Source organism: Xenopus laevis, chromosome 3S (genome assembly GCF_017654675.1).
Source record: "Xenopus laevis strain J_2021 chromosome 3S, Xenopus_laevis_v10.1, whole genome shotgun sequence".
Taxonomy (NCBI): Eukaryota; Metazoa; Chordata; class Amphibia; order Anura; family Pipidae; genus Xenopus; species Xenopus laevis.
In genome coordinates this window covers 78471347-78485958 of record NC_054376.1, presented here as the reverse complement: position 1 = coordinate 78485958, position 14612 = coordinate 78471347, and the positions used below count along the sequence as shown (strand labels likewise).

General features: G+C 36.5%; 1 protein-coding gene across 7 annotated transcripts in view; it reads right to left on the bottom strand.

Annotated features, from left to right (window-relative positions):
• cadps2.S (Ca++-dependent secretion activator 2 S homeolog) overlaps positions 1-14612 on the bottom strand; it is a 192434-nt gene that overhangs the window by 173222 nt on the left and 4600 nt on the right. For all 7 annotated transcript variants that reach the window (XM_041588530.1, XM_041588528.1, XM_041588529.1 and 4 more), the window contains exons 2-4: positions 5251-5364; positions 2739-3071; positions 98-178 (exon numbers count right to left, since the gene is read on the bottom strand). In XM_041588530.1, the coding sequence (XP_041444464.1) occupies positions 98-178; positions 2739-3071; positions 5251-5364 (528 nt within the window). The remainder of the gene's footprint in view (positions 1-97; positions 179-2738; positions 3072-5250; positions 5365-14612) is intronic.

The following is a 14612-nucleotide window of genomic DNA, read 5'->3' as shown; positions in this document are numbered from 1 at the left end:
ACAGATGACTATCAAATGCTATCTGCCAACTGGTTGAATTGTAGTACTGTGCCTGAACAAAGAGAGCCTTTTAATACATAATCCCATATTATTTCACCTTTGCCATTTGATCCGCCACTTGCAGACGTCCATCAAGCTCTCTCCTAATCTGAGCAGCTTGCTCATCGGCATTATCCAGCTGAAACATGAACCAAATCATTTCTTAGGATATGACAGTGCACTAAAACAAGTAATATATATATAAAAAAACATGATTAGCAGCAGTGTTTCCTCTGAGCAGGTCTGTTGTTCTTTGCAATACTCTTTGGTGATATATAAAGTGCAACCTCAATTTTACATCCCCTGATCTTAAGTTTTCCCTCATTTTCAGTAGTGTCACTAGAGGGGGCGGCCCTGGTGCGTGACGCGCAGCCGGGCCCCGCCCCCTCCGTACGGCCACATTTTTAGTGGCGCACGGGCTGCCGGGGGGGCCCTGAGGGGGTGCGGGCCTTGTTATTTTGTGGTCCTGGTATTTACATTCCAGTGGTTCAGCTGCAACACAAATGAATGCACCTTTCTCCAAATTTTAGCATCTGGCCTTTACTACAATGGTTGCCAGTTCATCAGCTATGTGGTCCTGCTTTCTGTAGTTTGAATTATTTTCCATCTAGTGCTCTAAAAATATTTTTACTGGAAACGAATACTTACCATGGAATGTTTGCCATAGTCCTTGAACTTAGTTTTAACTGTTCTTGCAAAATTTTAAAAATGAACTGTTTGTTGCTGAATTAAGAGTGTGGCAGGTAAGCTACACCATGGACCTCTAGTATCATATGATTTAGACTAGATACTAGAGGCCCTCCCATCAACACCTGACTGTGATTTGCATACTTGTATTTGTATTGCTTTTTGACTGCACAGTTGCCAGGTTCTATAGTTTTGTTGACATGTTATTATTACCATCTTTTTGTGCTCTTGCAACCACAACATTATGGGGCCAATTTATTAAGCCTCTAATTTTTCTGGTCGAGCGGTAAATTTTGAATTCGTAGAGGAAAAAAAAATAATTGGTCAGGTCCAGTGATGTAACAATATGGAGCCGGGCTCCCTCCTAAATATCTTCAGAGGGGCCCTCTGCAGACTACCCACCCACCTATTACAACCCCTCCCTGCAGCTGCCCATTGCAGATAGTTTGCATGCATGGAGCGTAAATTTTTAGGGGCAAGAGTGACTATAGAGGAAGCAGACCCTGCAGTCCGTGCACCCTGCAACTGCGGGGTTTGTGTCCACTATAGTTAATGCCACTGGCCAGGTCCCATTTTCCTAATAACAAAATCACAGATATAATAAAACTCTGCCTTATCAGCAATTCAGCGATAGATCAATAACCATTATAATAAACAAAAAGGGGCATTTGCCCAAGGTTTGTTTTGCTTTCCAACAATAAGAACAAAAGGATACCTCCAGGTTGCTTCCTTTATTGTTTGCTGGTTATATTTAAGTTCACCAGCTTGAAGATGTCACTGCCCAGAATTCTTACCATATTGAGCCTACCAAAAAGATTTTTTCCCAAGGCCCACCTGCCCCTGATTAAAGCTAAACACCAAATAAGTGCTAACCTCAAATCATACATTTGTGTAACACGATATAGAGCACTAAGAACAATTTAAAGAAATATAAATATATATTTTTCAAAATATAGGGATATAGAGCAAATATTTGATGCATGAATAAACAACTATACAAGATATTCGTGCCACTCCAGAGATCAGCATACTTTATATTGCAATTTACACATTTCAAAATAGCTAAAATCGTTCTCTCTAATCCAAACTACCAACACCACAAAACTTTGTTAAAATATCAGTTAGGTCATGAGGTATAGAAATAACACAAATATAAATGCCATGGGTCCACTGAACAGTTAAATGCCCTGTATGCACAGGATGTCCAAAATATCTGACATGTAGAAACCCTACATCAAAATAGTGCATACACAATTGTCATTACTTGTTACTTAAGTGAATGCAAAAATATAAAATTAAACGCATTCAGTCAAATCCACATTGAAGTACACATTCAGTCAAATCCACATTGAAGTACACATTCAGTCAAATCCAAAATGGGTAAACACATGCTTTTATGTCAAACTCAAGTCACAAAGAATTGCTAAAAATTTAGCATTTTTTAATTAAATCTCGTCTCAGAGCTTGTAATTTGCAGCAACATTTACAGAAGTAGTCATATGAAAAAGTTTGGGAACCCTACTCAGCCTGCATAATAATTTATTCCACTTTCAACAAAAAAGATAACAATGGTATTTCTTTCATTTCCCAGGACTATCTGAGTACTGGGAGGTTTTCTGAACAAAGATTTTTAGAGAAGCAGTATTGAGTTGTATGAAATTAAATCAAATGCACAAAAACAGAGCATTGAAGCCATGAATAATAGGTTACTTAAACATCTGTGTTTAGCATGTAAACACTTGCAAAGAATATATAGTTTGATAATACAGTAGTCAATGTGCACTGATCACTGTTGTGTGTATGTGTTTCTTCAATAAATAGCTGTGAGGTTGCTATTCTACAAGTGATAAAGGGTTTTTTATTACAAACCATTGCTTTACCAGAATAAATCATTGCGAATTATTAATGGGGAAATGTAGATGATAGTATATGATGTCACTGCAGAATGAAAACAAATATTTATTTATATTGTATGTATATAAGTAATATAAGTATTAAACAAATTAACTTACCTGGCAGGCATTGTATAGCAACTGATGCTCTATTTTTTTTATTCCCAAGATCTGCTGAAACATCTCATATAGTTGTTCTTTACTAAGTATTAGTTCTGATACAGAACTAAGTGCTATCCTGTTCTGAGGTTTGCGGAGATCTTCTTCTCCTCTGTATATTGCATCATATTTAGCAATCCACGAGTTTATTACTGTTTCTTTGCTAAGACCATCAATTTCTGGCAAACTTCTGACTCGCTTTTCTATGTTCTTTTTAAAAACTTCTCTGAAATCATTAGACGAGCATCCTCCACTGTAAACCATTCGGGCAACTCGATCACTTTTCAAGAAAACCTTAGTTAAAAAAGCACAATGACATACAAAATTTCAATACTAATGTGACATGAGCAAATTAAAGTTCATAGAAGCAGTACCATACTGTAAAACAATCAAATCATTTTCAAATCAGGACTTAATTTTGCCAATATGTTTTAAAATTGGGCATAACGCAGCCACATATTAACTATGTTTTAATGCTACCCCCATATTTACAGGATGTGCTAAATTTCTCGTGCGATAGTGGAAACCCTTTACACAAGCTAAACAGCTTATTATAGTGTTTTTTTGGCAGGCTGCAAGTATTTAGTTGTAAACTCTAAATTTGGCTATAAAACTCTTGTGAGTTTTTTGGCACCAATGAAAATACACTATACAATTAATAATAAATGCAATAATTAAGCATTTATAAGTTTGAGACATGGGGCTCCAGATAAGAGAACTTTCTGTAATTTGGACCACCATAAAGGAACAGTAAGATCAAAAACTAAGTGTTTTAAAGTAACTAGAATATAATGCATTGTCTGTACGCATTGATAAAAGGTACGTGTTTGCTTTTGAAAGATGACTATAGTTTATGTAAATAGGTTACTGTGTAGCCATCAGTTCAGCCATTCAAGCTAAAAATGGAGAAAAGGCACAGGTTACTTAGCAGATAACAGATAAGCTCTGTAAAAGAATACAATGGGACTCTACAGAATGCATCTACTATGAAACATGTGCTTTGAATATCTGCCCCCATAACTATACAGCAGCTCTATTGTAGGGTTTCTAAAGCAAAACACCCCAGTTGCATCAGTGCAGGCAAACATTACATTATGTTTTAATGTCACTTCCCGCCCCCGCTAGTTACATTATTGAGCAGCACAGAGAATGTGCAGTGATTTAGCAAAACAGAATATGGGGAGCTACTGAGGGCAAATTCAGAGGCTCTTCACTGTTATGTTAGCCCTGGGCTGGTACAGAAGCTGAATATTCCACTTTCACTTCACTTCATACCCCAAGCCAGGAAACTCTAGGGAAATAATGTAGAAACCTTCTTGTATAGAATTCATGAACAGTTAAAATACATATATTTGTAGTGGATATTTTAGCACATCAACAAAGTCTCTCACGGATGCCGATGATATTACAGAGCTGAAAAGTGACAGCATTCTCCATCTGCAGTGTAGTGACTTTCAGAAGCTCCAGGATGACATCACTTACCCTGACACATTTCGTTGATTGGCCGTTGCCCCCCTTCAGTGGTTTTGAGGAAGTCCAAACAACAAATGCGTCAGGCTAAGTGACGTAATTTAGAGCTCTAAAATATTTCATATAATATTTTATAAACAATAATATACAATTAAACTGCTGCATCCAAAATGTATTTAAGTTACATGTGCTAGACAAACCAACATACCCTTGTTAGGTTACATGTTAATAAAACTTTATTTTATTTGTATTTTTTAAATTAAATAGCTAGAAATATTAAACCAATTTTGCACTACAACCTCTTTGCTAATAAATATATAAGAAAATGTAGGTTAATTAGCCATTACATATCAAATCCACTATTCTGAATGCTTTATTTTTCTTAGTAGACATGGAATAAGTGGCACAGCAGAACCTTAAAGAATATTAGAATATCCTCAATACATAAGGTAGTCAATGTACATAACTTGTATCCTCTAATGTATTCTCCTCTCAGTTTATAAGGTTAATTCCTTGTTGTATAAAGATTTAGGACCCTTGAATTAATTAATCAAGAGCAGAGTAATAGGTGCAATTTCCTATAATCCACTGTGTAAACAAGCACAACTACATTTTTTGTTAAAAAATCCAGAAGAGGAAAGACTGAAAAAAAAAATTGTCAGTTGGTAAATCATATCGATAGTTAGAGGGCTTTATTGTACATTTTACAGCACATACATCATGCTAAATATGACACGTTAGGCATATTAAGGGAAATGCATTAATAAAAACATTCGATGAACATTATGCCTACAAACATACTGCATTTAGGAGTAAACAGCATTCCTAAAATCTTCACACTTTTTATGAGATTCAATTTTAGGAGAAAAGTATCTCATGATTTAAGAAAACCCAATGGAAGCCTATAAGAGAAAAAAAAAATAGAATCCATTTATAATTCTGCTTTCTGCTTTGACAGGACATACAATAGAATGCCAGAATGAAAAAAACTTTTGGTACTTACTTCATAATAGCTTCTTACAGCATTGCAAAATGCTTCATCAGCCACAATCTGTGTTTCTCCATTAAGGAATGACAGGAATCTTTCCCTTATAGTCTGCAGCTGCTGCTTATTCAGCTACATGAAAACAAGAAAACATAATTTACAATACAGTAATAGCTAGTCTAAATATTATCGTGTTTGCTATTTTTTTCTTTGTACAAAAAAAAAAAACAGAACAAAAACAAAACCCTCAGCAAATGGATTCACTGGGGATTGTATAACGTTTGGGCTAGGCACTCTCCTTGATAATTATATTTAACTACAGTATATCCATTTTGGTCCACAATAAGACTGCAATAGTAAATATAATTAAATAACATTCATAGTTTAGCATTGTAATCCAGGAAAGCATGGGCATTTTCCATGCCTGAATGATTACCCAGCACCTAACAAGAAGGAAGCAAAAGGAGTGCATTCACCTTGGGTCAATCCATCCAGGCACCCCAGGCAACCCATTTGCCCACCTCTTCCCCCTATTGTGTGCATGCAAACGGGCATATACGCAGTGGCATCACAGGGAAAGTAAAAAAAAATGTGGATTTGTGTAACCCCCGAATCAACCAATCAATTGAAATTCTATCTCTTTGATCACAATTGGGGTCTGACACACGTCAGTATAATTTCTTTCTAAATCTGAGTTAAATCTCAGGGGAAGTGTGATGAGATGAGGAGTGGTGAGCAGCACCAATAAGAAAGAAAAAATGGACCCTGCCAATGACCATGTCAACCATATAGTATTTTCAGGTGAAAATTGGAATAAAGCAAAAAAAAAAAAAAAAAAAAGATCTAGGGGCAGATTCATTAAGGGTCGAATTTCGAAGTTAAAAATACTTCGAAATTCGACCCTCGAATTGAAATCCTTCGACTTCGAATATCGAAGTCGAAGGATTTAGCGCTAATCCTTCGATCGATCGATCGAAGGATTTTTCGTTCGATCGAACGATTAAATCCTTCGAATCGAACGATTCGAAGGATTTTAATCCAACGATCGAAGGAAAATCCTTCGATCAAAAAAAGGTTAGCAAACCTATGGGGACCTTCCCCATAGGCTAACATTGACTTCGGTAGGTTTTACCTGCCGAAGTAGGGGGGTCGAAGTTTTTTTTAAAGGGAAAGTACTTAGACTATCGAATGGTCGAATAGTCGAACGATTTTTACTTCGATTCGTTCGATTTCGTTCGAATTCGAATGAATTTAACCAATTCGATGGTCGAAGTACCAAAAAAATACTTCGAAATTCGAAGTATTTTTCATTCGAATCCTTCACTCGAGCTTAGTGAATCTGCCCCCAAGTGTAAAGTTGGTAACAATAGCAACTATAACAAGCCTCCTTTAAACAGAATGTTAGACAATCCAAAGTTATATTACATTTTAATTTGATATTGAACAGATTTAGTATTCAGATTGTGAAAAGGTATTAATTTATGAGGGATACTGCAAAGAAAATTTTTTTTTTATAAAAAGTAGAAGAAACATAACATAATAAAGCAGAGAGCAAATACTTTACCAAGAGGTAACACTTTGTCTATAAAAAGGTATCCATTTCTAAGGTTAACATAACAAATTCTAATAATAATAAAAACAATAACATTGCAAAAAGCATAATACATTTTATTGACAATTTTAAAAAAGGACATGAGCGTTCAGCATTCAACTATAATTTCTGTTTACAAAGTGCAGTTCCTCCCAAAAGGTTAACAGTTGGCAGGCTGCGTGAAGTCAACTTTATTTTTTTGAGTTTAGCATTAAAGGAGATGGCAAAACTCAATTACAAAGGGGGTGCAAGGTGCCAAATAAAGGAGCAAATATAACCTTCCTTCATGCTCCAGTCAGTTATATTGTCTTTTTTTCCAACTTAAGAACATTGGCAATCAAGTTATTTTTACTAGGCAGCTGGCAACCTAAATGGGCGGGTAATAAGGAACACACAGAAAAGCCTGTTGTTTGATGAAGGCCTGCATAATATAATCAGATAAGGTACATTTTGATGTAATAAGTTAAAAAAAGAAGACATACAATGGGAGCACATATAATATATTCAAGGAATTGGTTACCATATGATGCAAATAAATTGCTCCAATCTTGTTTTTTAAACCTGTTTAATATTCTTCTAAATGCACAGCTGCCAAAGTGTGACTCAAGCAGTGTGAAATAAATTGTTTACAGTAAAGTAGGTTTCAAATAAAGAGAATTTAATAAAAAGTCAATATCTATTCCTCATTTATAAAATAAACTGAATTACTAATTAAGATAATCGAGTTCGCTGCAGGTAAAAGTCTAGCTGATAGTACAGATTGGACTTGAGAGACTTATGAGAGAGGAATATGAAACATAAACCAAAGTATACCACGTAATGCCAAATGCCAAAGAGAAAAATTTACATTCTTGAAATTCATGACTCTCTTTATTCTGATAAATTGTTTAATGTTTCCTTATGAGGTCTTGTTGTAAATAAACCTTGTTACTCTCGCTCTGTCTCTGTTTTAACTCTTTGTTGTTATTTCAGAGGCTAATAATTCTAACTGGAGTTAAACCGATGAACAATAAAGTTAAAACAATATGTGCAAAGAATATTCAATTTATTAATATCTGCATATCAATATAGGTATTAATGTAATATTACTTTAACATGAATGCATCAAATCCTACCATTAAGACCGTGCTAGCGCTGACATTACAATGGAGGTCAAAATATTAAAGGAGAAGGAAAGTCCGGATATAGTCGGAAACCGATGACCGTGCGAAAACCCTGAAGAAGCACATTCGCTAATGCAACGCCAAAGAAGACAGATGCGGCTGCCGTCCCCGCCGAGGGTGCGATTAGCGTCCCCGTCGCATCCCCACTGTGAGTTGTCACATGTAGACGTTGATGAGATCATGATTTGCTCTGCAACATGCAAATCTTTTTATAACTAGATTATCAGAGGACTACATTTTATCCTGTAGTATTAAAACTAATGATGCACCTTTGCTATAATGATAACCTTATAATCTGGCTGCTGGTGAAGAGGATCTGCTAAATGTACACTTGAAATTCAATGCATTCTGCCCAACCATAAAACTAAAACTTTGCTATCCTCATTCAAAGATTTTTCTGGACACTACTATTGATATCAGTTATAACTCCATCCAAACCTCCATATATTGACTGAATCTCCTACCTTAAAAGTGATAGCTTTCACCCCAAAACCCCAAAAAAACTCCATAGTTTATAGCTAGGACAATTGTACTGCTCACAGACACAGGAACCAGAACCTAACCAATATCTGGCAAATGTTTATTAACTTGGAATAAAGACCCAAAATAATTAATAAATTAAAAAATTAAGAAAAATCTTGAAAGGGGGCCTTCTAAAGTAAAAGAAGGGACAAAAAGACAATTGTGTACCCCAGTGGTTAATAACAACCCTCACCTGGAAGACCTAAGGAAAATCTCAAAGGAGCTGCAACTAATACTCCAGAGAGATGAAAGGTTACAAAATATATTCAAACACCTGCCCTTGCTCTAATACAAACAACCTTCAAACTTTAAGCAGCTTATTGTTAGATGTTCCCTGGAAGGCCCAGCAGATGCACATTTTAACAGTGTCAACCACAGTATTAGACACCTCAGTGTAACTGCATTAATGGGGAACTTTAGCAGAGGGTCAGAAAAGTGGGGAATATAAGTTTATAGAAAAGTTTCATATCCTGTACAGTGGCTTAAACAATGAAAAAAGTTTCATATGCAATTAGGATCTATAACCCCTCAGGCTACATGTATCCAAGGGAACCCTCTTTCCCCATGTGAACCATGGACATATTAAAGGACCTGATAAAATCAAATGATCATGGCACATGGTCCTACTTAATATTCAAACTGTACATTTAGTACCCAAGTGTTTGAGATAAAAAGTGATCCTAATCTTATCCTAATTCAGTCCTCTGTTATCTCCTATTATGTCACATCCATGCCAGATTACTTAACTGAATATACGAGAGAGAGAGAGAGAGAGAGAGAGAGTGCTAAATAAATGTATGTAAACAGCTTAAATGTTGCTCCTGTCAGACATCATCATGGAGCAAGGGCATCACTAAAATGCACATAAACAGAGTGCAGGCGATTTGCACTAAAGAAAGTCTCAGTGTTAAAAAGCTCTCAGGTGTTACCTTGGTGACACTTCCACAGGAATGTTGTAGCAATGAAAATGTGAAGAGCTACCCCATTTGCCATAAGCCTAGGATACTTGGCATCTCCCTGAATAAATGGTACATACATGAAATGGTTTTAAAGAAAACTTGGCTACGAACATATAAGAACTCATATTATCAAAGAAACTTAGCTAATAGGTGTATACATACAGTATAAATAAATATTTCAGTTTTATATATTTTTATCTTGAGCCACCATTTTGTAAGGGGCTTATGTGCTTGGTCACAATAACAAAAAAAAAAAAAAGTGTGGGAGAAAAAGCAGCTTTCCATTCACTTGTTGATGTAACCTAGCATGTATGTGTGCCCTTGAGTCAGAGGGACTCACTGCTTAAAATGGCAGTGAAGGTTTATGTATATGGCTTTTAAAACTCTGCTTTTTCCTGCTTGGGTTCTGTTCTCCTGTCTACCACTAGGTGGGCTAGGCAGCATGACTTGGGTCATGGTTAAATACAATGAGAAGGGGAGAAACAATATTAAGGCAGTTCCATCCTGAAGTGCTGGCTCCTTCTCAAAGCTCAGAATCTGGCACAATGCACTAAGATGGCTGCCTCCACACCAATATTAAAGCTTAAAAAATAAAACAAAACGACATTTGTCTGTACAAGAATAAAATTTTAAATGGTAGAGCGAATTATTTGCAATATAAACAGTGTAATTTAGAAATAAAAATTAAACCATAAAAAATCATAACAGAGTCCCTTTAAATGATATAGTTTGACATTATTATTCATTTGGTTAGTTCAAAGTTTCCAGAACACACACAACGTTTCATTACACCCAAGAAACAAAGGATTCAAGGTTCTCTGACCCCCTAAACTTTGAGCATGCAAGCCAGCTTTGAATTAATGGGTACATTTTAAAGGGCTTCCACAATTTTTCTTTAGAGAGCTTGTTTCATTTATATGTATTTAAATAAAAGTGTTTATTAGCAAGAAAGCCAGCTGAGAATGCATCCAACAATTCTTGTTAAACCTTGAAACTTGCATCCTAACAGTAAGGCTTCAGGTAATGTAATGACAAATTCAGAGATGATATATAGATATATATATATACACACACAAATCCATACACACATTTTATCTCATGAGACAAAAATGCTTTTTTTTAAGTTTGGGTAAACATAAATAAAGATGACATAATTAGAATTACTGATGTTATGACAGTAGGCCTTAAAGCAAAGCATACATAAAACAAAAATAGGTTTAATATATAATTAGAAGAGAATACAAATGGATGAGTGAAATGTGTATTAAAAAGAAATATATAGCTTGACGCCACTTGAAAACTACACACATCTGCCACATTGTGGATGCACCTGCTCCCATATTCAGGTGTTTGCTACTGAATAAATATTACGTGTAAACACATCACTTTGGCATTATAAATCAATAGAGGCTGCCCTCAGGGAATATTTTCTCTATAATTACAATGCCCTATATTTGATTTGTGCAGCTCATGGTTTGTTTCATGTAAATACACCCATAACAGGAAAGCTGTTACACCTAGAGATGTGTTATAACCTTATATTGTTTAAACCATGAGGACAAGAGGGGGTTTGTTTGCCTGATGAATGCCTTACCCTGGTTCTGCTCAACTACTGTATTTGTGCAAAACACCAACAAATACAGTATACATCATGGTTAATGATTTGAGTGTTGATGGACAAAGTAACCAGAATTCATGGGGGCTGCCAAAATGTTGGCACATCCCCAGAAAATACAGTTTTTCCCAGAGCAGTTCTCTCCTTATGGAAAAATAAATATTAATACAGATTTAGTTACCTTTTCCAGTGTTATGATCATTAACTGATTGCACCATAAAATACAATAAAAATGTTTTAGTGTAAAATAAACTGAAAATTTCTCAGGGCTTGTGTAATTTTATGTCCTGTGAATACCAGATTTGACATTGCCAGAGGAAGTCACATAAGAAAAAACGGGTAAAAATGTTATGCCATTTTTTTTTTACATAGCATAATAAATATGCCCCTTAGTGTAGAGCGCAGCACTGGGGAGAGCAATGTAGCCCTGTCCTTACCACCTGCAACCCCCCACCTACCTTTTGTGAAAACACAGTGATGCAAAAGGTATGGCTATATCACACTTTGATAAGGTTTCGTTAAGTGATGGCTTATGTTGCGAAATCTTGCTCTACACATGGCAAAATGTTTTAAGGAATTTAAGCAATTTTAAAAAGTAAAATATATTTTGTAATTCACTTGGAGCAGAATTCTTAGGGCAAATTAATTCTTTCTTGTCAGCAGAAAATCACAAAATCACACTACCTGCAAGAGAAAAGGGAAATAAAAACACCCTTTCCTTGGAGCAAATGGCAAAAATCTTTTGTATAATGAAAGAAAAATGTAATTCTAAGCAGTTTTCTAATGTACCTTAACTTAAAATTAGAAGCATTTTAAAAATTATTTGTAACTGTTATAACTATTGAAAGCAGTATTGGCTGCATTCTCTGCACCCCTGGTTTTGATGTCTGAAACAATGTTGAAAGCCAACTACGTAACATGTGTGGAGGTAAACTAACACCCATCATGTTTTTTTAAAGCTAGCCGCACACAAAGCTAGCAACCAAATGTGGATTTTTAATTTCCTAGCAACTGATACATCAATGGTAAGAGTTGCTCTGTTACAGACTTTATTCTAGCGCACTTAAAGAAGGGCTGAATAGAAATGTATCGACTTGTAAAAGTTGGCATTGAGAGAGAATAAAATTCTGTGTATTCCCCCACGAGTCCCTTTCTGACTTAGATGGATTCTGTTCACAAGTTAGCCTTGGCTACTAGTACCCTGACTTTGAGGCAGAACCACCTGATTGACCAGAAGAGCAGTTCTTTGCTTTTCTGTATTGTGAAGAAATAGCTCTATGCTCTCCCACTGGTAACTCCCTTTTTATGCCCATACTTTCTCATGTCATATCCAAGTTCAGATTAACTTGTGTCAAATAAACAAACAAACAAACAAACAAACAATCTCTTTTACCTTAAAGAGTTACTGACACCTTTGTTTGGTACTTATAATTTTGCCATGGAGTATTTGCTCAAAGCTTTTACATTACCCACAGTGGCGGAACTGCTGAGGGAGCAGGGGGTGCACCCCCTCAGGGCCCCCGGCAGCCCGTGTGCCACTGACAAATGCGGCCGTACGGAGGGGGGAGGGGCCATGCTGCGTGTCACGCACCAGGGCCCGCCCCCTCTAGTGACGCTACTGATTACCCATCTGACTCGTGCTTGTCTATGGGGGGCTGAGGTGGGACAGGTTGGCAAAACAGTCAGGTTAAGGAACATCAACTAAAAATTATTTACAGCAAAAAACGATCAACATGACCTATAGGTAACTTTTAATGTACATTCATACTTTAAAAAATAGTTTTTTAGTGTCAGTATCACTTTAAGTGATCTCCGGTAACTGAACTTCACAACAGCATACAGAGCTACTACTGGCAGGGGCGCTTCGCCAGTGAGGCGAGTTGAGGCTGGTACTTTAAGAGCCGAATTTTCCATTTTCAAACCAGAAATTCGGCTCTTCTAGTGCAGAGAGCAGTTAGAGCCTCTGCGCTAGCGTACTGGCCCTCTCTGCCGCCCTTGTGGACCCCCTCAGGCGCAAAAAGGTAAGCACATGGGGGAGGGGGGGGGGCAGCAGCAACTGCTGCTGCCTCAGGCGGCAGAGGGGCCAGAATCGCCCCTGACTACTGGGAAATCTAAAGCTATATTAATTTATTCAGCCTTGTTTTTTTAAAAAAACTGTTTTCAACTACCTCCACTGGTAGTTACACCACTGTCTATAAGCCAAATGGTTTTATTGTTTTGTATTTATCAGGGAATATATAATTTATGTGGAGGCTTTTGCCAAATACTTGAACCAGGGGTGTGACTATAGGCATGTGGCCAATACATTTGCTCAGTGCTTTGGTCAATAATCACTTTAATTGGAAATTGCTTTTTCCCTTTTTACAGGAAATTGGTATCTTATGGCTACTGATTGTCCTGCCAGTGACTAAACAATATAGCAATGCTTCCTTAATAATTAAAAGAGAATGAAATTCAAATTCACTGGGGGTGCCAATTTGTTAGGCACAAGCACTGTATCCATTACATTTGCCAAAGCTGTAGTCTTTGTTTTCAAATTTATTTAAAATAGTTGCAGGGTGCATACCTAAAGACTTTTTGCCAAAGAGATGTAGAATGTGTGTTAATTTTTAAAGCTTGTGTCTATATATTTCCCAAAAAGGACTTTGGTGATCGTCTTTATGGTTTATCCAGTTTTGACTGGGGTGTCCATGGCCCACCAGGGCTGCTGCCTGGGGCCCCCCTACCCCAGTTGTCAATTTCAGCTTCTCCTTATGGCAGAGGCCAGCCATTACCCCACCCCACCCCCCTAACACAGCACAGACTACACTTCCTCCTTGCAGCCGCTATTGGGGTTTTGACAAATGGGTAAAGAGCTAGTGTTCTGTTTTCAACTCATTTTGCAGTTTATGTCACATATAGCTGGCAGACTGTGGTGGTCCATAAAATTCAAACTAACAAAATGAAATACAATATTTGCTTCCATATTTAACTGCAAAAATCTAACAAGACATCAATGATTAAAAAAAATGCTAACTGAACCGGTTTGAATATGATTGAAGAAACCAAGATATGTGGAACACATTAACTGTACTGCAAAAGATATGGCAAATATTTCTCACTGGGTGCTTACATAAATCAATAGCTATAGACATCACACAAGGTAAATATACCACTGTAGCGATAATCAAGAATGAAGTGGTAAAGTCCCACACTCATTCGTAGCATGTCATTGAAACAAACTTTGAATTATGGTCTGTAGTTCATTAGCTCCTCACATTGGTGTGATTTGAATTTCAATTAGATTCAAACCCTCATAAAGAAGTAACTCATTTACAGCAATCCATTTTCATTAAGCAAAGGTGTCTGGCTGGTTTTGTATGTCTACGCTGTTGTATTTTCAGAAAAGTAGTGCATATAAAGAAAAAAAAAAAGAGTTCACCTTGAATGCAATAATCACTATAATTACTACAACTTTATATATTATACTAATGTTAAGCAATACCACAATGTATGCCCAAAAACAGGACATATATTATGAATATCTAAGT